The sequence below is a fragment of the Podarcis tiliguerta genome (assembly GCF_965153285.1).
Source record: "Podarcis tiliguerta genome assembly, chromosome: 9".
NCBI lineage: Eukaryota > Metazoa > Chordata > Lepidosauria > Squamata > Lacertidae > Podarcis > Podarcis tiliguerta.
In genome coordinates, this window is record NC_139542.1 from 54,026,918 (window position 1) to 54,052,900 (window position 25,983).

Here is a 25,983-nt window from a genome sequence, read left to right on the forward strand (position 1 = left end):
ATTAAATTAATATATGCCTTAGTTACCGTACTTTTCTGTGTATAAGACTAGGTTTTTTCCCCTTAAAAATCATGCTAAAAAGTGGGGGTCGTCTTATATATGGGTAGTGCATAGGGTGGACATTTGATTGGTTTCTGCCGTGGCTGTCAGCAGCTATAGTGCGTGTTATTGGTTGCTGCGTCAATGGGTGGTGTTGATTGGCCGACGCTGCAGCAATTGTGCGGCGGTTGGCAGCTTCTGCCAGCAGGGGGACAGACAGGAGATGGATTTTGCGATGCGTGTGGGTGAGCAATTTTTGGCATTCCCCCCTTAAAAAAACTCAACAACCCTCGGTAATCCCCCCCCAAAAAGCTCAAGAACTCTGGGCAACCCCCCCAAAAAACCTCAACAGCTTTTTGCCAACTCCCCCCCTTTTCTGAAATTTCAGTCCCCCAAAATAGGGGCATCTTATAGACGAAAAAATACGGTACATTGAAATTGAAGCAATGCAATGCCCTCTACATGTGGCTTCTTTTGAGGTACCTTTGGAAGCTTGCAGATGGTCCATAATGCAATAAGAAGGATGCCAACTAGTACACACTCATGGAGCCATGTTACAACTATCCTGGCAATGGTTGCCATTTGGGCACAATTCGAAGTGTTGCTGGTTTGGTCCAGAGATCCCCTACTCCCAAACCACCCTGCCAGCTTCCTAACATAAGAAGGACACCCCTTCACGGTTTCTAGGAATGGTGGAGACATTTACTACAACCTGGCTGGGCACGAAACTTCCCCCAAGTTTGCTGGAAAGTGCGTTTCTGTGGATTTTCATGATATCAAATCATTATTACTTTAGAATTTTGTGAATATGATAATCTCTTTATTAAATATGATTAGTCAGCTGCCATCACCATCAGTCATATGCACCCCTTCACTTATCCCTGTTCTCTGTCTATCCCTCGCTCTTTCCACCCACTCTCTGATTATCTCCCATGGACTACCTTGATCTTGAGCAATTTGGAATGAAAATTAGATTGGCTGGAAAACTTAGAAAGAACAGAGCAAATGCCGCAGATCTCTGTGTAATGATTTGCCTCTGTGGGCCAGATCAATGTGCCCTTGGAGGCAGCTACTTCCTTAAAGGTACGAGCACAAAATAATCTTTAATTTAAAATCTTCGCAGTATTATACAAAGCCAGAGTCTCACCCATACCCAAATACTTGATTGGAAACACAGGAAATCTTTTCAGGATTCATTACAGCAGTCATTCTTCAACAGAGCCTAGTCACATTGTCTTACTGTTGTTCATCTTGTTTTCCTCTAGGTGCATTGCTTACTGATTGACTGCTCTATTAGTTACTCTCAAAATTTGCCAGGTGTTAAATTAAACTTACTTGAATGTAATCCCCGGATCCTTGTTTTTCGCCCCTTTCTTTCTTATTAAAAATAGGCATGGAGTTTGACCTGCTGCAGCCCTCAGAGACCTTACCTGTCATCCCTGAGTTCTCAAAAATAATTGCTAATAGTGGTGCCAATCCCTTCCCTGCTAGCTGCTCTAACACTGTAAGGTGAATTCCACTACAAGGCTCGAGGTTTTGAAATATGCTTGCATTAAGCATTCCTTAACCTTTTCTGTTCTGATTCCATCACTTGACTGCTCCAGTCTTGCAATCAACATCAAGCTTCAGAAAGCTTTCAATGGGTGTGTGTGTGTGTGTGTGTGTGTGTGTACACATATGGGTTTTTTTTTGAAACAAAACCTGATAAACTTAAAATTCAGCAACCAAGGAACCAGCTAGAAGAAGCTAGTAAAATGCAGCGAGCAGTCAGTATCATTCATTTCACAGCTGGTTGTGTCTCAAAGCCCCATGACCCTGCAGTTCCCTAGGTGATGAAGAAACAGGTAAGATAGCAGCATACAGTTTTGGGGTTCAAATAGGCCACAACTTTATTGGTTACAGATGTGAATGGTTTGGCATAGGCATTGCGTGAAGCCATTTGTTCCACTCCAGCCCAACTCCTGGGAGTGCATCTAAGGGTAAACCACATATGGGGGCAGGGACTATGACCTACATCAAATAGGGGTACCACTCTGATGGGTCCCTGTTGGAGGAGTGCTATGGTCCTAGCCCCTGCCTGGGCATTGGACAGAAGCCACTCCTCATGGATCTCTTTAATGGGACACCCTTAACTGGGGAGGCTACAACCTCTGCTCCAGCCAAGACTAAGGCTTATTCAATGCCTAGCCACACAAAGTTGTGATGATTGCTATGAGATTGGCAAAAACCGAATGGCCAGTGCCAATTTTTTGGGAGGAGTCGCTGTTGGTGCTTCCTCGTGGCTTGGATGCATAACACACAGGTGCTGTGCGTTCAGTATTGCGGGTCTGGGACGTGGGTGGCATTGTGGTCTAAACTACTGAGCCTCTTGGGCTTCCCGATCAGAAGGTCAGTGGTTCGAATCCCTGCGACAGGGCGAGCTCCAGTTGCTCTGTCCCAGCTTCTGCCAACCTAGCAGTTTGAAAGCACGCCAGTGCAAGTAGATAAATAGGTGGGAAGGTAAAAAGCGTTTCTGTGTGCTCTGGTTTCCGTCACGGTGTCCCGTTGCACCAGAAGCGGTTTAGTCATGCTGGCCACATGACCCGGAAAGCTGTCGGTGGACAAACGCTGACTCCCTTGGCCTGAAAGCGAGATGAGCGCCGCAACCCCATAGTCACCTTTGACTGGACTTAACTGTCATGGAGTCCTTTGCCTTTTAAAATTTATTGCGGGTCCAGCTTCCTTCCAGCTGAGGCCTGATAGATCCCTTCCCCATTGAACTTTTGGTGCCTGATGAAGACTATTGTCTTCCAGCAGGCATTTCACTGAATGATGATTTTAGAGTATTAACCCATTCTTCTCTCTTTGGTGTTGTATTTGTTCTACACTGTTTAGAGATGGTTTTAGTTGAGCAACATATCCACTGTTTAAATAAAACAAATTGATACATGTCCACTCAGAAGTAAGCCCTGTTGAGTTCAGTGGTACTTAAAGGTAAAGGTACCCCTGCCCGTACGGGCCAGTCTTGCCAGACTCTAGGGTTGTGCGTTCATCTCACTCTATAGGCCGGGAGCCAGCACGGTCCGCAGACACTTCCGGGTCACGTGGTCAGTGTGACAAGCTGCATCTGGTGAGCCAGCGCAGCACACGGAACGCTGTTTACCTTCCCGCTGGTAAGCGGTCCCTATTTATCTACTTGCACCCGGGGGTGCTTTCAAACTGCTAGGTTGGCAGGCGCTGGGACCGAACGACGGGAGAGCACCCCACCGTGGGGATTCGAACCGCCGACCATGCGATCGGCAAGTCCTAGGTGCTGAGGTTTTACCCACAGCGCCACCCGCGTCCCTCAGTGGTACTTACTCTGAGACAAACAGACATCGGGCTGTTGCATATATAGTATCTGACCGCTCTTATCTAGCCCCCCATGCATTAAACTTAGAATCATAGAATTACAGAGCTGGAAAGGAACACAAAGGTCATCTAGGCCAACCCCCTGCAATGCAAGGATCTTTTGAACGACATGGGGTCATGCTCTACCAACTGAGCTACCCCATTATATTTTTCCCTGTTGTGTGTTGCTGTAACTTCTGGGTGAATTGTAGGACATAAATCTTAAAGACAATCTGTCAATAAACCATTCCCTCCCTCCACCCACCGCAGCCCAATTCTATTTCTGTGGTAAAGTTTTGTTTTAAAGGTAGGTAAAATGGAATCCACATTATTGCATGTAAAGGATCAACTGTACACAAACTATCTTGATTTATATATAAGGTATCAACAGGAAGATCAGCAGGTGGCAGACTGGCTGTATAACTGCCATTTCACATGATCTTGAAACAAAGACAACACTGAGAGTGAGGTTGTGCTTTTATATCAGGGGTCAGCAAACTTTTTCAGCAGGGGGCCGGTCCACTGTCCCTCAGACCTTGGGGGGGGGGCAGACTACATTTTGAAAAAAGGAGAAGAACGAATTCCTATGCCCCACAAATAACCCAGAGATGCATTTTAAATAAAAGGACACATTCTACTCATGTAAAAACATGCTGATTCCCAGACCTCCCGCGGGCTGGATTAAGAAGGTGATTGGGCCTGATCCGGCCCCTGGGCCTTAGTTTGCCTACCCATCCTTTATATAAAGACAGAGGGAAGAACTGAATCTCTCAGAGCTACTTTCTTAAAGAAACATAGTGATGCAGCACAACTATTCTGAGTTATAGAAACAGAAACCAACATATATCAGCATCACCAGCTGCTTTATATTAGTAGCTGCTTAAAATAAAACACAATTCACATTGTTTTTCACTGCAAAGTGGAGACTGAGTTTTGCACCAAGCTCATCCATAGCTATTGGTGGATGAACTGAGCTATACAACTGAGTTTGCATTTAGATACAAGGTGACTGCAGTAAAAAGAAGTAGAAGATCTTAGACTAAAGTAGGGAAAACAAAACATGGTGTGAGATCAATGTCTCCGGAATAAGAAACTTGTGGCCTTGGATAATTTCTTTTGAGGAAGTGGATTCTATTTTTTAAAATAAATAAATGGTGTGGAGCATATTTGTTTCTCTGTATTCACCACACAGAGAAACAAATATGGAAGCACTGTCCTTTTGTGGCAGGAAAGCTAGATAGTGAAGGGTAGCCAATATGGTGCGCTCCCAATGGTGTTGGACTCCAACACAACTCCCATGATCTCCAGCGAGCATAGACATTGCTCAAGGATGATGACTGTTTTAGTACAGCTACTTCTGGAATGTCGCAAATTCCTCCCATCCCCTAACCAGAAAGATGCACGGACAGATTGAATAAATGCAATCCTTTTACAGCGATCCATATCCATTTGCTACCATCATAACATCCCACAGAGCTGTTTGCCAACGACAGTTTAAAGGTTAAGTCAGAGACATGTGGGAATGACAACATGTTCTCCAGATATAATGTTAAGTTATAGCGTGGCACTAAATGTACTTGCCCTCTTTAACGGCTTTCTCCAGTTTGCATGCAGGATATATAGTTTTGCCAAAATTAATGAGATGTCTGAATGTCAGAAGGGGCGGAGAGAGAGCAAAAATAAAAATTTAATATCCTGTCGGAGACTTGTTGTAGAGCCAGATGCTGGAAATAATTTAACTGTACTTAACGCCCGGCAGCAGCTTTCTGAATGTCATGACAGTCACATAGCATCTGTCCTAGTAGCTAAGCATTAGCAGTTAATATATAGGAAACAAGCCATTTAAATGGAAGATCTTTGGAAGAGGTGTATTAAATCACCCCAAACAGATTCAGTGCTACCTGAATAATATTTGTTTTCTCGTTTGGAGGGGGTCTCAGAAGTTAGAAAAATAAGTACTTATCCTCATTAAACCTTTTTCTGGCAGTGGCTTACTATCTGTGCTTAAGAGGACTCCAATAGTAGAGCAGATGCCGATTTTTTAACCGTCCAATATTGTTCTCAAACTCAACCAGGATTGACCCCCCTCCCCATGCTTTCAAGGTGGTTTTCCTAAACCCTAATTGATCTGCAACTCCTCTCTCCTAATGCACGAAGTGCAGGTTCCCCTATAAAAGTATCAGCTATGTTAAACAATATATATGAGTTCGTGAAGCAAGGAGCAGCAGTGCTGTAAAACAATGCTAATGTGGCTCGGACGAGGTTGTGAAATTTCAATGTAATGGGTGCGGAATACATGCCAGAGTGATCACAATATATAGAAGAGCTTTAGGTTTCCTTTACCACTCCCTTCTTTCTGATAGATCTCACCTGTAGATGTATGTCTTCTGGAGTGTCCAGAAATAGGATGTTCTGAACATCACTTTAAGCACCTCTTACGGAATGTCATAGTCTGCTGTGAGATAGGTCTTTTAATTTCGGTGGGCCAACTGAATAATGTAAAAGGAAAAGCATGCACAGCATTAGGATTCTCTCTCCCCCCCCCCTTCATTCTGAGCACAACGCCGCCGCCACCAAATGATCAATGCCTTGCTGGCATTGTTATGCTAAGCCAGTCCTCTGTGCCCATTCCGCTCAGTCACTGGAACTAATCTCTGCATTATTGTGACTTTTATAACAGACCTATAAACTAAAGCCAGGCTTTCATTACACAAAATGAAGGCTTCTTAACATACTTCTCAATGCGTTTATTGCTAACATCCACGCAAACATCACATATCCTTTTCCACATTATGCACCTGGGTGTTCCTCCCTCCACACACACACACACACACACACACACACCACCCCGGATTCAACATAGCCCAGCCAAAGGAACAAGCGCAGAGAGAAGCTACACCTGCATTTTCACGGTGATAACATCAGGACAACTCGTACTAGATAGTAATTGCCGGCAGAGCTTTGCTGTTATTAAGAAGAAGAAAAATACCCAAAGCCATCGATTCACATTGCGCCATTTACATAACAGGCAGCCTGTTCCTCAAAACAACACATCACCCCACCCTGAAATGAGTGAAGGAAGAACAGGGTATGAGAATAGTAATCAAATATTTAGTCCCATACATTTTAAATTCTTTTTCTGCTTTTCTGTTCTTATCTATTGAAACGAATTTGATTCCACATTTTCCAGTGCTCATGGTGGTCTACATTTAAGAATTAAAATGTAATTCTAAGATTAAAAAAAACTTTAACTTAAGAGAAGAGTTAAGTCATACAAGCACCAAAAAGCACAAAAGTTTTAAGTGAAGGCACTAGCTTTAATTTCTGTTCTGTGCCATGTAAACAGTAGCCTTTGGGAGTCTCACACAATGCGCCCACTTACAACTTAGCCTCCATGTATCTACACTTTTTTCACCTTGGTCTTTCAGCCCCAATCTTCTCCAGGTTCTGTTGCTTCTGTTGATACTACATCCATCTACCACATCCACGTTTGACAAAACATCGGTTTCTAAATTCTAAAAGCTTACTTCCAATCGCCAACCTCTTGGGCACCTTATCTTAAGCTGCAGAACACAGAACTGTGGACCACAACTTGGTCTGGTGTGGCTACCCATAATGATGGCTGTGTACTACTATCAGATCTCTCTCTGAATACCAATTGCTGGGTAAGCTCATGGCTTACTTGTGGGGTCCCCATAAGCATCTGGTTGGCCACTGGACTAATTACTAGACCATTGGTCTGATCCAGCAGGGCTCTTATTATGTTTTTATGTCTTATGTCTCACCTTATTATGACAGTCAACCAGCACCAATGCCCATCTGACCCTGTCTTGTATCAACATTTACGCAGCATCTTTCTACACACACTGTCAAACTGCTCTTACCATCAAGTTGCTTTCCTTATGATTGGCTGAAATCTACTGTTCTTCATTCATACGATTGCACTTATTTCATACAATGCACTCATAAGAAACAGAATTAACTCCTGATAGATGTAGTAAGGGCCACAGCCTTAGATGGCTTTCCAAGAGAATGAGGCAGACTCAAGGAGGATGATAGCACAATCTCACACATGTCCACTTAGAAGTTCTACTGAGTTCAATGGGAGTTACTCCCAGAGAGGTGAGTCTAGGGTTGCAGTGTATCAATGGCTTTTTGCATGGATAGCAAAACGGAATCTCCCATATTCAGAGAAAATATACTTCAGAAAATCAGTTCCTAGAAGCGAACAGTTTTTTTAATAATAATAATAATAATAATAGCTCTTCTTGTGAGCTTCCTAGATGCTACTACTGGAGAAAGAAGGCTGGACCAGAAAGGACTTTTGAAATCAGCTAGGGATTTTTGCAAAAATGTCCTTATGGATTTTTTCCTTCCAATTTCTGTTATCTTTATTTAGCAGCGAAATGTTATACAGAAGAAAAGAATAGTTCATCTATATTCATTGACGATAGCTACAGAGCCACAGATTATATAAAGCACCAGATATAGAAAGGATCTGCTATGCTATTAGTGAAGTTATTCTCTGAATGTGGATCCTTATGTATCGCAAACAGCATCATCCATGTGGGAGGCATGGGGGAACAAAAATATATTAAGAACACACCTCCTCCCCAAAACCCCCAGCCCAGTGATGACTGAAAATGTTCAGTGGGCACAGTAAGTTGACTGGCGGGAGGTGGGGCAGGACAACAGAAAATAGGGTGGGGAGAGAATGGAATGGGGCATCCATACAGAATACACGACTGGCTGGATCACATACTGAACAAGTGTATGTCTCACTGCACTGTTTTGGTGCAGGTCCTCTTGTGACTTAGTACATGCACTATACAAAGTGCTCTGAACATTCCCAACGTGCTGTGGAAATTGCAGGTGTTACTATGTGCAGGTATGTCCTCACTTAGCTGTGTTCAACTCGTGCACAACTGTGCATATGTGTGGCACCAGGGGAAAATTAAATAAATTGATTTAAACTGAAAAATAATGTGAAAAGTGCAAAACAACAGCAACAACAGTCCAGCACCCAAAAGAGCAGGAAAACTACAAAATGGTGCAAAACCAGCAAGAAATCCTAGGAGCCTTTGCAACTGCAATCTGATTGCACTGAGTTTTAGAGGGTGTCTACAGATGCCTGCATAAGGGACGCGGGTGGCGCTGTGGGTTAAACCACAGAGCCTAGGACTTGCCGATCAGAAGGTCAGCGGTTCGAATCCCCGCAACGGGGTGAGCTCCCGTTGCTCCTGCCAACCTAGCAGTTTGAAAGCACGTCAAGTGCAAGTAGATAAATAGGTACCACTCTGTTGGGAAGGTAAATGGCGTTTCCATGCGCTGCTCTGGTTCGCCAGAAGCGGCTTAGTCATGCTGGCCACATGACCCGGAAGCTGTACGACAGCTCCCTTGGCCAATAGAGCGAGATGAGCGCCGCAACCCCAGAGTCGGTCATGACTGGACCTAATGCTCAGGGATACCTTTACCTTTATCTTTACCTTTACAGATGCCTGCACACCTCTCCACAGCCAGATTGCACTGATGACTGAGATAACTTTGAGGGCTTGATACTATTGAAAAGTAAACTGACCCTGCAGAGATTTCACCAGAACCAGAAAGTGAAACATAACTATGATACATTTTAATCAGTAGACTCCTCCGACAATCTGCACCAACTGCGATGGCTAATTAAATAGTTCACAGGTGTTTGCAGTAATAACTAACAAGAGAACATGTGTTGCTTTAAAGCATCTGAACTATTTAGAGGATTAAGTGCAGACACTGTATTGTCAAGCTGACTGGACGGTGCTCTATTTAGTCACACCTAAAGGTTAAAACTCAACAAATTGCCATTCCTTTAATCTGAGTTTCAGATTGCTTCCCTACATTGAATTCAACGGAGTGTCAGAAGAAACCTAACTTTAAATACCGCTAGAGCTAAATGTTTAAATAATGTATTTACCAGAAGCAGCGAGTGCAAAATGGCTAGGAAAGGTGCTGGCTTAATTTGCATCCATTTGTATCTGCCACCATGCCTGGCTGCCTTTGACACAACCGTTTAGGGCAATCATCACAGATGCTGTGTCTTTGCATATTACACTGCCATGCCTCAGGTAGAATAACTATATGAACGAAACAACAATCCCTTCATCAAATGAAGGGGGGAAAGCTCAGCAATTCATTTCTAAAAAAGAGGTAGCAGGCTCCAGACCTCCTACCCGAGAAGGCCTTTCCCCCTTAATCTTAAATGTATATTATATGTACATTTTGTTGTTGTTGTTTATATGTACTCAAAAAGGCTTTTGCAGAAAACAAGATAATGAACAGTGAGAGACACACACCCCTCAATAAAAAACCCTCCTTGGAAAAGAAAGGGATAATCAAGAGAGTAGGATTAAGGTCTTGCTACAGTCCTATAGTATACTGGCATTTTTTCAAGGTAGGGTCTTAAGTCATTCTCTTAAGTGGCCATGGGAAGATCTGAAGGAAAAGAGGTTTATAAACACCCTCCCCTGGACCTCTTATGTCTGGCAGCAGGAGTCAAAAGCTAACAGAGATGATCAGAGAAACTAAGATGTTTACTTGTGTAGCCTTTCAAAAGTGGGCAGTGTCTTCTCTGCTCATTAATTGGCTAAGGTTTTTGGATTTAGGAGATCACTTATAGAACATGATTATATGTTGTAATTTTCAAAACTCACCAGTCAAAAACCATCAGTCTAGTGACGGATCTTTTGGTATCAATTAAATTTGCTGCTTTAGAAATGTTAGTTGATATAAGTTTCAATCAATTAACTCATCCATTAAATCTGCAGGTGTTTCCATACAAACAAAATAATAATTCTGAAGAACAGGGGGGAAAGGGCACTGTCGTTGCTTTTAAGGTGATGAACACAAATGTTGCACTTGGCTTCTAAGTTTATACCTACCACTTGAAGTTTTTTTACAAGTACTTGTATTAAAGAAGAGAAGAAGAAGAGTTTGGATTTGATATCCCACTTTATCACTACCCGAAGGAGTCTCAAAGCGGCTAACATTCTCCTTTCCCTTCCTCCCCCACAACAAACACTCTGTGAGGTGAGTGGGGCTGAGAGACTTCAGAGAAGTGTGACTGGCCCAAGGTCACCCAGCAGCTGCATGTGGAGGAGCGGGGAATCGAACTCGGTTCACCAGATTACGAGACTACCGCTCTTAACCACAAATAGTTGACATTATTTGAAACACACAGAAATGTATTGCCTCTTAAGAGATTTTAGTTGATTAATCTAACAGATTAATCAACTAAATATTGCAATCCTTTTAATATGTAAAGTGACCACTAAAAAATATTCGAGATGGCATTACAATAAAGCCACTGCAATGATAGCAACTGAATTGGGACAACTGGGGACGACAGAATTGTAAAGAAGAACAGTACCCTGACATCAGAGGATGATTTATGATAGAAATCATTCTGAACCATAGAAATTCTCCCTGAACATTAATAAAAACCTAACATACTGCATGGCATATGCTCACAAGAGACGTCATTATTTAAATATGCAGTAAAGGTTTTCTATGTGTTTTTCTGCAGAATTGAAAGATTCTTCTTACTAAAAAAAATCTGTATCTCTTTTTTCTTTTTCTTTTTTTGGGGGGGAGACCTGTTCAAGTACCATACTAACTCAGCATTATAAAATGTAACTGTAAATGAAGAAGAACAAAGAGCACTCCAAACCAACAGAGGATAATGAGGCATATTGACATAGGCACAAGCATCACCTGATATCTGATCATTTGATGATTTGTCGTCTTCAGCCACTAATATATCCCAAAAGTGACAGAACCACTGTTAGAGTGACACTGTGGCTCTCATCTCCAGTGCTGTGCTAATTATTTTGGCTATAATTAATAAAATTGGAGGGGGAAACAAGCTTTCTGATTTGGAAATCCTGTTATTACACACCCACATATATTTACATGCACACTCTGCAATACAACACATGATGTCTAAAAGTAAATGCTTAGATTTCTGAACAACATTCCCACTATATGTGGAAATACATTCCAAAGGCTTCCTATCCTCCCCTGTATCTTACTGAGACTGTGTTCAGAATGTTTTCCCTCTTTCTTGAAGAGGCCATGAGTTTGGTGTTCATAATCATAAAAGAAAATCCTCTGATATCAGCAAATAATTCCCACACATTTAGTACCATTGCTGTTGCATGAAAATTATAACTCGCTTTACTAAAAGGCTAGAAGAATTCTAGATTAATCTGCCTGCGAAAAGGTTGAAGTGCAATAAGATTTTCTAATAGGGTTAATCCTCATTTTATCCGATCAATTATTTGTTGGGATAGATTATCTTTTTTTTATCGAATTACCATTGCAGAGCTAAATTCTGCTAAAATTGCAGCTAAGGACATTTAGAGTGCACTGAACTTGGATAATCCTTTCCTGCATCCTTCCTGCTGCACACTATATTTAAAAGAAATGGTGTCTGCAATGTTAACATGATCCACAAAAGCTTCATTAGAGAATAAGACTTACCTACAGTCAGCTGTCCCGTTAACTGTCCCATGTGGTTTCTTGCATTCACTGTTACATTCCTGTCAGACTGTAAGACCAGAGGGCTATCCTGGGAAACATGTATAAGATAAGGAAATGAGAGGGAAAAATATAGCAGAGTCAAGCTACAACGACTGACACACAAGTATGCTGGTAAGGTCTAGTCAAAACAGCACAGTCTTGCTGATATCAGCTATAACCATGGAGTACCATTCAAATTCTGTTGGACTACAACCAGGTCTGGCCCAAGACATTTTAGCACCTGAGGCAGGCCGCAAAATGGGGCCTCCCCTCTCCTCCAGGGAAGAATGGGTGAGTGAAGATCTACATCGGGAACAAGGCGGGGAATAAAGATCTGCATTGGGATCGGATGTCCTTGTGCATCCTGCCGCCTGAGGTGGTTGCCTCAACTTGCCTCATAGGTGGGCCGGCCCTGACTGCAACACTCATTAGCTGTCTCCAAGATGGCTAATGCTTAGGGATTATAAGGAACTGTAGTCCAACCACTTCTGAAGGTCGCCAGGTTGGCTGCCCCCGAGCTAGAATCACATGAAATTGAAGACGCATAATTTGATTTCTGAGCTATTCCAAGGTTTTTAAAATTCTGAAATGGCTCCCTTACGTAACTGCATTCAGCATCAGAGACACAGGCCTACAAAGTGACTCATCGTTCAGTGCCAAGCATTTGATGCCATTGCGTTTATATGCCCACTTGAAAAGCTGCAATTTGGGTTTGTATCAGCAACCAAAGCCGCTATTTTCTGGTATATTTCTGACACTAAAGGCAATGCTACTGCTAAGAGAATGGTCATTAAGTGATCCTTAGTATGAAAAGGGGTGTGGCATTGGCTGCTGATGTCTGAAAACCTGGCATTCTGGTTGCATGGGATGGTATACTATTCAAAACAGCAGAACGTGGGCTGAATAAAGATCGTTTGGGGAGGCTACCTCCAGTTGATCCAGCTGGAAGCATAAGAAATTATGACACAGCTTGCTTTACTGGGGTGACCAAGTGAATGGCGAACATGGTGGCCTTTTTGCCAGGCTTTCAGAGAGGCTTGGGCTTCCTGCATTCTTTCTTATGCCGCTACTAGGTTTGAGTTGGAATCTGCTTCCACTTTACACAGCTGCTTTTGCAGTGGCTGAAACACTGCTCAGAGGCATTTGGGCAAGAAAAAAGACAAGTGGTAGCAAGCTGAATGGAGGCCATGTGAGTGCCTGTAAATATTTACCACAAAATGTTTACTCTGCCCCTAGAAAATACAAAAAAAAGTAATTATCACCTTCTCTGCCCCACCTCCTCTCAAAATCATTCAAAAATTCTAATACAACCAGTTTTGGGTTAGCTCTAACTTATATTGTTAGTAGATCTCATTTTGCTTTTGTGATCAAAGTAGTTTTTTCGTTTCATTTTTTAGAAATGCAGCATATCATTTTAAACATAATAAATAAATGGTAGAGATGTCTACACTTTTTCTTTTATCTTTTATTTCTTTTATTTATGTTCAAATTGCAAAGGTGTTCAATTTAGAAACCATATACCTTATTTTTTGGGGAAAGATCACATTTAGGGAGGACAGGTTAAACCATTTTCTCTACCCCTACCTAACAGAAAGAGCTGCCAGCCAGCCAGCCAGAAATAAATTAGCCTGGTTTGCCCCTGTGCCTTTAAGATAGGTTTGGTATATTGAAAAGAGCAGGCAATTTTTTTAATGACATGGAGCTATACATTATTACCTGTTTAATTGCTGCAGATCAACTTGCTGTTTAAGAGATAGCTACGGGCACTGGATGAAAGTTGGCTCCTCTAGATTCAGAACATGTGTGGCTATTCCTCAGCAAGCATGCATTGCTGTGCAAGCAATGCTTGGGTCTGATGATGGCTACATGGTTAACACACTGTACAAATCTCAGGAAAACCCATTACTGATTCTGTCTTCGATTGGGATATGGGATAAGTTGGAGATGGACAAAATTGTAGCTAATTTGCTTTAATGATTTCTGGAACTGTCCTAGCACCACACCATAATAGAAATTAGTTATGAGAAACATTAGGGAAGCGATTGGTTATGATACAGCATTCAATCCAGCCTCTGGTTGTATTTGGAGATCTAAAACACATAGCTGCTTCTGATGCTTTGGAGACGACTGTTCATCTTTTGACAGCAGCCAAAGGGCAACCACTCAAAGATGGTGGAAAAACGAGAACAGGCCTATCACGTTCAGTAGAAAGACTGTTTAGAGTGCAGGAGGCAAGTTTCTCTGACTGAATTGACGGACACTGTATAAGTTAGAGAAAGATGACAGGTGGACAACAAAGTTGTCTATACTCCAAATCTCTGGAAATGTCAAAATACAAGGCAATTGTTGAGGCTATCATGAACAGTTGCTTTAAAAAGCTTTAATCCATCTATTTAAATGATAACATAGTTTTAGAATAGAATAAAAATATTGCTGAGTCACTGGTTCCACATTGTGGAATCACTCAATGAAATGAAATAAGTCTCTGTATTAGGAATGTGTAGTAAAGACACACATATCTCTGCTTCAAGAAAAGGAGGAGAGGTGACAGAGCTGAGCTGATAGCACTGACATCATTATTATGAGGTAACAAGTAATCACAGCAAAAGTACAGTATGCTGGCTTTTGTTATTGTTTGTCATTTAAACTTGAATGCATCCATGCCCTGGCTCTCTCTTGGTAGATATGTAAGATTTACATGACTGGACCCATAACACCTCTGAGATATTTTACGTTGTAATTGTAACACCGGATAACACCATAGCTGTCAACATTTTCCCTTTTTTAAAAAAGGGAAATTCCCTTATTCCGAATAGGATTCCTCACAAGAAAAGGGAAGAGTTGACAGCTATGGATAAAACCAGTGCAGGAAGGATTCATTCAGCTTGGTGTGTCTATGTGAATTGGACCACACATAAACTCCATGCAGTCAAAAATCCCATGATATACACAGATGCACATCGGAGGTTTTAAAGTAGAGGTTGGATGGCCATCTGTCATGGATGCTTTAGTTGAGATCCCTGCATTGCAGGGGGTTGAACTAGATGACCTGCACGGTCCCTTTCAACTCTACAATTCTGTGATTAAAAAAATAGCAGAACCATGTGTAGGACCTCGCTTTTTGTCACAGCTTTGAGATTGCTCAAGTCATAGGAAGAGGCAGCCATGCACTTTCTCTCCGCTTCAACCAGAGAAGCAACTGTGATGCTTGTTAAATGGCCCTGTCTGTTTCTAGAGTCAAACAGCTGCCACAGAAATTGGGGGAAGGTGGGGAGAGCTTGGGGGAAAGGACTGCATGCTGATGAGAGTGTAGCCATAAGCCTGATTAGAACTTATTGATATGGAGAATAAGTTCTCCATAGTCCAGGCTTATGACTACCCTTGAATCAGCATGGAGCTGATTGATATGGAGCTCTTGGTAAATCAATTAGGCTTGTTAAATCTCTCACCTCCCAATACGCACAAACATTTTAAGCACCCTGCTGACAGCTAGCAAAAAATGAGACGGGAATATTTTGGCACCAGGCAGGAAATGAGTTAAGTTTAAAAGATACAGGGAAGGGGGTTTAGCAGTGGTGGGGCCGCAAGCAGCACCCCCTTTCAATGGTCATCAACTGATAACTGGTGGTGTATGTTTCAGAAGGGAGGATGGCACTGGTCCCCCAAAACCCACCTTGTGTAACTCCACATCGCTAGACAGAGCAATAGTGCCATTTTGCTACCCTCCACAAGGCAGCCAAATGCAAACATAATGAAGTAATTTCCCACTTCCCAAATGTGGCTGAAAGATCTCCTTGGGGAACGTTCAGCCTAGGACTCAAATGAATAAACATTCTTGCTAATGAGCATTTAGTAATCTAAGCTGCTGGGAGGAGCAGAGAGAGAAGAAACACCGTGGTGTACCTGTAACAGCAAAACCAGGTACCTTCACCTGCCCCAGCTGCAATAAAACATGTCTCTCCTGTATTGGTCTCTACTGCCACAGCAGGCGCTGTAACTCTCCAGCAGTTTGACTTTACCCCCTGGATAGCACACATGATGACCATTGTCTCTCAAGACAATGCCAGCATTAGTAATCTCTCCCCAACTGCTTTCCCACTGAATGAGGCACAGAACAGTGTGCAGTTGCTATGACAGCTTAGCAAATAAAAATATTTTCTAGGTCATGGACACACACATACTTATAATAATCTTTTAGAGGAAATAAAATATCAACTTCATAAAAGCTTTCAGAAATGAGTACATGGAAACAGTTTTTAACGAAGTACAGGTAAGGAAATTAGTAGCTGTTTTTAAGCCTGCAATGGAATCTATCAGCTTTGTTATTTACTGCAGTCTCATCAGTGGTTTGTTATTTTAGCATTAATCCTCAGAATGGATAGAAATCTGGTGTATTATAAAGAGCACAGAAGACCACCTGTCCTCGCTAACATCTGTTAGCTATATACAAATGCCTGGACAAATTTTAAATGTTATCAGTTAAGTTCAGATATTCTCCTGCTAATCAGGCTACCTCACAGCTTCTTTTTAATTTGGTAATACTTTCTTTAAAAAAACCCTAATTGTTTTATTTCTCTTCTAAAATCAGCTACAATGGCAATTCTTTAACAGGAGAAAAGAAATACAGATCATCAAGTCAAACCAATCTTTTACAACTTCTAAAGGAAAGAATAGGAAAAACTTCACATAAAAATAGTCACTAAAATTCAAATCTAACTACTTCATTTGGCTTATTTTTGTAATATCAGGAGAGATGAAAAGCTTCAAACTTATTTAACTACTTTGCTGTGTGTGTGTTGATTTCTGCAAAGGTAATAAACCATCCCCATGATAACATAAAAAGTTGATTTTTCCCTGTCCATTTGCTACCTTTGCTTGGTGTCATAGTTCTCATTCTTTATTTGGCAATTGAGATTGCTTTCTGGGGTCTTCTCTCACCTACTCCGTATCTATACCTGCTGAAACAATTAAAATCTCTTCCTCCATGGTGGTAAAAACAACACACCAAATTTTTCTTCCATATAATTTGTTTAAAAAGGAATCTTCTATAGCTCAACAACTGAAGGCATTTAAAGCATGTCTCACACACTGCAATTTAGACACAAGGGCTGAATTGTTGCATGTGTTATGTCTGAAACATCTTGTTGCAGAGGTTTGGATTCTGAAGCAGTCCTTCCAACCCCATGACTTTTAACTGCTTTTGGAAAATAGCTTAGTCCAAGTGAAGGACATATTTGGTTGGTGATTTAAAACAATTTAATGCCATCTGGCCTTTTCCATGGACACTTTCCATTTTTCTAATCTGAAAAAAGAGCAAAGCATTGCTCCTGATTTTCCTTTTGTCATGCTACTGAGGACTAATGAAGAAATAATTATGGACCTGTAAAAGGGTACAATCCATAATGACTGAAAAAATCATTTAAAAATGATTGGAAAAAACACCAGAGCCCTGAGGTCCAGCTCTGAGGACCTTCTGGTGGTTCCCTAACTGCGAAAAGTGAGAACACAGGGAACCAGGCAGAGGGCCTTCTCGGTAGTGGTGCCCGCCCTGTGGAACGCCCTCCCATCAGATGTCAAGGAAATAAACAACTATCCGACTTTTAGAAGACAGCTAAAGGCAGCCCTGTTTAGGGAAGTTTTTAATGTCTGATGCTTTATCATATTTTTAATATCCTGTTTAAAGCCGCCCAGAGTGGCTGGGGAGGCCCAGCAAGTTGGGTGGGGTAAAATGTATTATTATTATTATTATTATTATTATTATTATTATTATTATTTCAGATGGAAATACCCAGGTATTAAAAAAATGTTATTTCTGTATGCTACTACTGCAGCCTGTGTTTTGTTAGCCCCAAAATGGAAAATGAGTGAGATCCAAAAGAAAGAAGAGTGGCAACTTAAGCTGATAGAATGTGCACAGCTTGCAGACTTAGCATATAGAATAAGAGAACAAGAACATACATTTAGAGAAGATTGGAAAATGTTTATTGAATATATGGGGGGAGGTAATTGTATACACTTGAAAACACTGGCAGCATTAAGATAAATTCAACAGTGTAAATAAGTTTTGATGGATGTAATGGTTTAGTTTGTGTAAAATATGCAGGGATTTATGGTATGCACAATTAACAATGGAAAGAGAGGAAGGGAAGTCATTGATATTTTAATGTTTAAATGAGTATTCAAAATTGTAAAATGGTGTGTGTGTGTGTATGAAGAAATAATTTAGGTTACAATCCTATATGTGATTACCTGTTAAGTCCTGTTGAAACTAATGGGGTTTGTATCTGTGTAGGCATGTATAGGCCTGGCTTGGTATACTTAGGGATGGGGTAGAAATTTGATTCAGTTCACAGCTAAGTGTGAACCTCCCTAATTTGCACTTTTCAAACTAATGTGTGACCCAAAACTGTTGTTCTTTGAATTTTGCACTTCTCCGAATTTTGCAATGAAATTCTCCAGCCAAGTAAAGTGTTTCAAAAGCGTACATTCTAGGACAAAGTCTGCATACAAATTCATGATTATTCAAGAATACATTAAATTAGGGGACACTGCTTTGCAAAAATGTGTATTTTAGAGGAAAATGCATACAAAAATGTGCATTTTAGGAGAAATTGAGCTAAAATGCTGATGAATTTCCATGAGGACTTTTTTTTTTTAAAGACTGACTTGGAAATGTGGAGAACTGACTTAAATTTTGTAACAATGAAAAGCTGAAATTGACCATTTCACCTTTCCTCAAGAATGCTTACTGGAAGTAAGCCTCATATCTCCGTTCTGAGTAAACAAAGTAAGTTAAGTTCAACAAAATGTTGGATAATGGCTAGACGTTACTCTTGACTCACCAACATGGAGCCTTCTTCCCAGAGGAAAGGCTTCTAGGCTGTTTCCATCAGTTCATTAACTTGCAAATAGGAACGTGTGAAGTCATGGTGAGCTCCTTCCTAGGATGTCAAGTGCATTGTATGTTCTCCTCTTCCTCCCCTCTGCAGTTGATTTATTTAATAGTTTGTCAAACAGCTTACCCTCCTGCAGCTTAGCAGATGGAGGGGGCTTTTTGGCTTGTCCATCTTTCCAGCTGCACAGCCATGACTGTTTGGGAGCGTCCGTGCCCAAAGCAATCATTTGGGCTGAGAATATGAACATTGCCCAGGGACTTGATGGCAACCAAAGCAGCTGCTAGGGATATTTTTCCTAAGTAGTGATTATTATTTTTTTCATGCCCCTTATGGACTTTTTGAAGTCTGTTAGCCCCAGTGACTGCTGGTCTGGCAAAAGAGTATGCAGTAATAAATGACTTAATGGCTGAGGTATCAAAATACATTGTCAGAAAACCACTTTGTTGTTTATAGCACTTAGCTGTGGGGGGGGGGGGACCCTCCCACCCACTACCAAAGAACAACACGTGAGAGTCATATTTCCAGTTTCTATCTCTCCGTTATTTGATTGTTATTAATGCATTTTTCATTAAACTGCAGGGGTACGGATTCTCTTTGATTTCAACTTGACCTTGCCTGAATGAATCCATTGTTCCTAACTGGAATTTAGAAGCACATTAAAATAAACAGAGCTTATTTGAATACATTATATGCTCATTAATCTAATGAAAAAAAAAAGGGTGTCTCTTCCATTCCCCCTGGCTAAGAATGTGAGGTGCCTTTCCACAAGGCAGCTGAGAATTAGGTGTACTTAAGACCTTTGGTCCCAATGGGCTTAAGCGTTCTTTACCTTGTGCTGGACTGTGACATCTGTTCTTTAAGAAGTCTCCGTTTCATCTTTGTGAAAATAGAAATTAATTAGTATGGTGTATTATGTAGCCTAATATTTATTTTGGGATGGTCCTGCAGGCTCCTATCACTGACTTCCTTATATCCTCTAGGCTCTTTGCATTCACTTGATGAGAGGAATTCAAAATTAGTCACGCTACTTCTATGACAGTTTTATTTCAATGAAGTCATTATGAGTTAGATTTTGAGCACTAGGGTAAGTGCTCAGTTTTTAGATTACTTGGATATTAAGGGTGATGTCCAACTATGTCATACCCAGTGTAAACTCGTTGAAATCAATATATTTATGTTCCTGACAACAATGAATTTCAAGAGTTTACTGTGAACATGTCCAACATGTTCACCCTAAGTGAAGCGAATTCCTTGTAGGTCTTCAGTCTCTGGGTATTATGTATACTTATTTATATTGTAACCCTATAAACATTTACTCAACGGTACTTACGTCCAGGCTAATGCGTATAGGTTTACAGTCCTAGACAATTTATCTAGTTCAAAATGTATTTTTCTTATTTCTTTTGAAATGCTTGCTTAATTTATCATCCAGTATTAATGGATTTTCAGTTTCACTGCTTTCTTTTTCTTGTCTTCTCAATAAGTTTTTATAAGGTTAGAAAGATCATATCTATTAATCAAATCAGTTGTGTTTGGAAGATCAACAAAGCAGGTTAAATGCTAGATAGTGGAGATAAACTCGAAGAAATATCAGATAGCTCTGGATTTGTTGTGGGCTTGTTCTGTTCCCTTATCATGTCATCCAGATAGCTAAAGAAAATAATCTACTGAAACCCTATTTCACATCGAGATTCAATATCAAGGTCTAACTTTCTCCTGTTTAATTTACTATCCAATAAATTGTCAACTGAGAGCATTGTAATCTCCAGACCATTTTTAAAATAGCAAGTGCTGGTTATTTTTATATAGGCAAAGCATTTTTACACTGGCATTTAATGAAAGGACTGATTTATAAACATTATCTGGAATCTTGGAGCTAGGAAAGGTTTTCCTACAATTACGTTGCTGAGCAAGATCCAGGCAAGAAAGATAGAATGTTATAGCTTGGATGAAAATGTGCTTTTCACACACTGAACAGGACATGTGAAAACGGCATCTACACATGCAGGTAATCAACACAAACCACCACTCATTCGGGGGTCCCGATCTCCCTCTCTACCACTGTTGGCCTGTATCACTTAAGTTGCTCACCTTTGCTATGATTGCTTTGTTTTTTCTTCAGATTTACCATATTTTTCACTCTATAAGACGCACCAGAACATAAGATGCACCTAGTTTTTGGAGGAGGAAAAGAAGAAAAAAAAAATTCTGGATCTCAGAAGCCAGAACAGCAAGAGGGATTGCTGCACAGCGAAAGCAGTGATCCCTCTTCCTGTTCTGGCTTCTGGGATAGCTGTGCAGCCTGCATTCGCTCCATAAGACGCACACACATTTCCCCTTACTTTTTAGGAGGGAAAAAGTGAGTCTTACAAAGCAAAAAATACAGTATACGCTCACCTCTTCCATCAGGTTTCCTAAACTATATACTTAGCAATTCAACTCCAAATGAGCCAAATTAATAGATGAAACCAGAGTTTACTTTCATTGCAGGTTAGCCAATGTAATTAGCAAACAGAAGTTAATTAAGATAGGTGGGTTGTTGTTTTTTTGCAAACTATTAGAATGTACAAATGGAACAGAAAAAGAATAGGCTTTAATCTCCATCTGAGGGTTTGTGCAACGATAAGAAGTGTGAAAGGAACTTCCAGATAACAGTGACTTCTACTAAAGTGGGAGGAAGAGGAAGGTAGTTTAGCTGCAGGCATAACAACTAGGTTGCATTACAGTTGTTATTTCAACTTTGCCATTTGTGTTGGTGCCTCCCGCTAATCTGTTTGGATCAGCAAGGAATTGGCATGGCCCAACAGAGACCGTAGTTCACAGGCAAGTAGATACCAACCAGGACACAGGTGGTGCTGTTGGTTAAACCACAGAGCCTAGCACTTGCCGATCAGAAGGTCGGCGGTTCGAATCCCCATGATGGAGTGAGCTCCCATTGCTCGGTCCCTGCTCCTGCCAACCTAGCAATTCGAAAGCACATCAAAGTGCAAGTAGATAAGTAGGTACCGCTCTGGTGGGAAGGTAAACGGCGTTTCTGTGTGCTGCTGCTCTGGTTCACCAGAAGTGGCTTAGTCATGCTGGCCACATGACCCGGAAGCTGTGCGCTGGCTCCCTCGGCCAATAAAGCAAGATGAGAGCCGCAACCCCAGAGTTGGTAATGACTGGACCTAATGGTCAGGGGTCCCTTTACCTTTACCTTTAGATACCAACTAGGCAGGTATTGAGTTGAGCAGCTGAGCAGCTAGCAAATTAAGCCAATCAGCAGTAATATGCTATCTGAAAGCTGTACCTAGGAATGTAAGTTGCCTTATACTGGTCCATGCAGTTCAGTATTGTCCATACCAAGGGTGGGGAACAAGATGTCTCTGGGCCACAATTCCCATAATCCCTGACTGCTTGCTATGCTAGCTTGTCTGATGGGAGTTCAGCAACATCTGGAAGGCCATAGGTTTCCCACTCCTGGTCTACACCGTCTGAAAGAAGTCCTCCATAATTTCAGATGGGCAACGGGTCTCTCCCAGTGAACCCAGGACCTTCACGAGTGAAGTATGTGCTGTACCACTGAGCCATATCCCTTCCCAAGTAATTACTTGTTCAAACTGGCCACAGTCAAGAAGTTTTATATTACCAGGTCAGAACTGATTGGATGTGTGTAATGCCTGACCACTGCTCAATTGGTAGCAGCAACCATACCCACCACCTTCTAGCCATGCACAGAGATATTACTGAAACACAGTGGAGAGAAGACTCAACTGCTGTTCTGACAAACTAACAGTGGAAACAAAGAGAAAGGTGTATTGTTTTCACTGCCAAAGTCCTGGCTCTGACATCTCCAGAACAATGTCTAGACCCAGAGAAGGGGTCCCAAATGTCTGGAGCATCGCTGGATTTATCTGGACGGATTTCAACTAGTTAGTTTGCTCAAATTCAAAGGGATAGGGAGGCAAACTAGATGTGACAACACCCTTTATGTAAATGTTTCTTTAGAATGCAAATAGCAGGTGCAGGGGGGCCAATAAGGATTGAAACTCTGTTTGGAGGGTAGTTGGTTTTTTAATGTTTTGCCAGCCAGCATAGGAATAAAGCAGATTAATCTGGATTAATGCTATACTAGAACAACTGGTTAATATTTGGGCTGATAGCACAACCGCAAGGTCTACAGCCTCACGTATATTTCAGGGTGTTGGGAGATAACAAAAGCTGCATCCTTGAAAAACCGCTGTCCACACTCTCTACAGCTATAAAGATTTATGATTAAAATGCTGCAGACAGTGCAGTGTATAAGCTTTCATTTCAAATTGCCTACATTTATGAAGTATGGAAGCAGCAGCACAAAGCTTGTGAAACCCCTTTAAGTGGAACAAGTCATGACAACCACATGAAGATTTCATTTGTATTCCCTTTCTGCATGCCTAGGGCAGCCAATCACTTTAGCATGGTATGTTCTCCTCTCAGGTGAATCACCCACTTAACAGCTTTAAAAAGATTTAAGGAGTGGATTGCAGCAGGCGAAATTATCTGGGCTTTTATTTCCTCTTGAAAGTACTTCAGGATCCAAATAATTTAACAGGTAAAAGCTGTGAGGCTATGGAAATAAAACGCACAATCTACAGATTCTAGGCTCTGGAAAATTATTATTCTTAAATTAAATCTATGAGCCGGTCAAACTTGCAGAGACATAATTTAATATGGAAATGATTTATTCTACAAGATACAACTGGCAATGTCCCGCACTTTTCCCGATTCAAGAAAACCTTGAAGGATTCTGCTGTGTATATATCCAAGACCTCAAGAATGATCCAATTTTCACATGCTATGTGCGGGTCTAACCACCGCCAGCAACAAACATCAGAGCAAAGTCAAAATGTCACTTTCTCAAAATAAATATTGGTTGGGAAATAGGTTTTCCTATTTGTGCTTTACACAAACGTAAGATGTTCACCGAGGACATGTCAGTGGGTTTCAAACTTCACCCCAAATACACCATTTTGCAAATGATTTCCTATATCCTTCATGAGCTGATCTGTCACTCCTCTGCCCCCTCCTCCACATCCGTGTAAAATATTAAGTATGGGACCTCTACTTTCACATTTGTAACTCAAAGTAGGGCTGAACTGTATATGCCCATTCCCCATTTATAGGCTGGATGGTGGGGCATTTGGGCTCCCCCCACCCCCCAAAAAGCAGAAGAAAACGTATTTTCAGAAATGGGGGCGGGTTACTTTCCACCCCCACCCCGTTGCTTCTTCCATTTCTCCATTTTCATAGGAAAGGACTGCTGCCCATCTTCATTAATCACCACTAACATGGTCCAGTTGCCATTCCTTTGCTGGAATGCAGTCTGTGTTTCCCAGGAACCTGTGAGGAACCAATCTACACCTTCTACACCAATGGCGTTGCTGAGGGGCACCCATCTCCCAGTTTCTCACCAATCACAAGCCACAGTACTTCCTCAAATCAACAAATAACTAGCTAAGCCAACTGAGCAAGAACACACAGAACTTGGTAGTAAAGGTTGTTGTTGTTGTTGTTTAGTCGTTCAGTCGTGTCCGACTCTTCGTGACCCCATGGACCAGAGCACGCCAGGCACTCCTGTCTTCCACTGCCACCCGCAGTTTGGTCAGATTCATGTTTGTAGCTTCGAGAACACTGTCTAACCATCTCGTCCTCTGTCGTCCCCTTCTCCTTGTGCCCTCCATCTTTCCCAACATCAGGGTCTTTTCCAGGGAGCCTTCTCTTCTCATGAGGTGGCCAAAGTATTGGAGCCTCAGCTTCATGATCTGTCCTTCCAGTGAGCACTCAGGGCTGATTTCCTTAAGAATGGATGCATTTGATCTTCTTGCAGTCCATGGGACTCTCAAGAGTTTCCTCCAGCACCATAATTCAAAAGCGTCAATTCTTTGGCGATCAGCCTTCTTTATGGTCCAGCTCTCACTTCCATACATCACTACTGGGAAAACCATAGCTTTTACTATACGGACCTTTGTTGGCAAGTAAAGGTTATCCCCAGTTAACTAATGCATGGGGCAATTATCTCACCTGCCCAGTAGACGGGGACAAGTTTGGCCTCCCACCCCTATTGTGTCTATACTTCTTGCTCTACTTGAGGTGATACCTTTAGTATTCAGGCCAGAGAGTGGGGAGAAGAATCCTCCATCGCTCCTCATTTGTTGCACGCTTAGCTGCTGTGGTACATCACGCCCAGTGATGCTTTGAAGGTCAAGCCCCTCATTTGCTGCTGAGCAATTCAAACAGAGACTAGACTTTCAAACCTCTAATTATTATTAAAAAGTATATTTTAAAGTGTTGGTTTTATCTAACAATGGATTTCATTTCAGTGACATTTGCCTGTGGCTTTTCTTTGTCTATCTGTTGTAAGCAGCTGCTGCCAAAGCTGCACAGAAAATTCTGGCAGCCAGCAGGTCTCCAAAAGAGGTTTACTCTTTTGAGTGCGTGATTTGAAAACAGTTGAGATAATCGCCAATAATCCAGCTGCCTCGGAGGGTGAATTTGAAGTCTGGCAGTGCTTAGCGCTGGGTGGTGATGTACCACTTTGTCTCAACCCACCTACAGCCCCATATTCTCCTTTTGGCCCTTCAGTGTTTCCTCAATAATATCCATCACATAAAATAAAAAGGTCTGGAAAGAGAATTTTAAAAAGACTGCCCTTATTTTAACGGCAATTTTAACCTCCACCCTATTGCTGTTGTGGCTTATGCAAATTGAAGCAACACTGATAAAATACAGAAGGCTAAAAACATATGAAAGATCATATTTTAATTACTTTTTAACTATGATCTTTTATATGTTTTTAGCCTTCTATATTCTGTCGGTGTTGCTTTAATTTGCATAAGGCAATTATGCAAAACTATAATAGAATGAAAGTAATATAAAAACTGATCTATTAAATTACAGAGAGCAGAAACATCACTGCACTATTTGAAAGCCCTTCCATTTTTTTATTTTTTTATTTTTAAAGACAGTGGTGTCAGCAGGTGATACATGCCTTGGAGGCCAGATCTGCTGCCCTTGTGAATACTGCTGCCTGAGTTGTCTCACCTTGCCTCATAAGTGGGCCAGCCCGCATATTATTATAAAAAGGTTTCCTAGCTGGTGTAGCTGATCT

General features: G+C 41.4%; 1 protein-coding gene across 2 annotated transcripts in view; it reads right to left on the reverse strand.

Moving 5' to 3' along the window:
• The window catches only part of SGCZ (sarcoglycan zeta), a 561,235-nt gene that overhangs the window by 62,380 nt on the left and 472,872 nt on the right, over window positions 1–25,983 (reverse strand). For both annotated transcript variants that reach the window (XM_083458437.1, XM_083458436.1), the window contains one exon: window positions 11,923–12,010. In XM_083458437.1, the coding sequence (XP_083314563.1) occupies window positions 11,923–12,010 (88 nt within the window). The remainder of the gene's footprint in view (window positions 1–11,922; window positions 12,011–25,983) is intronic.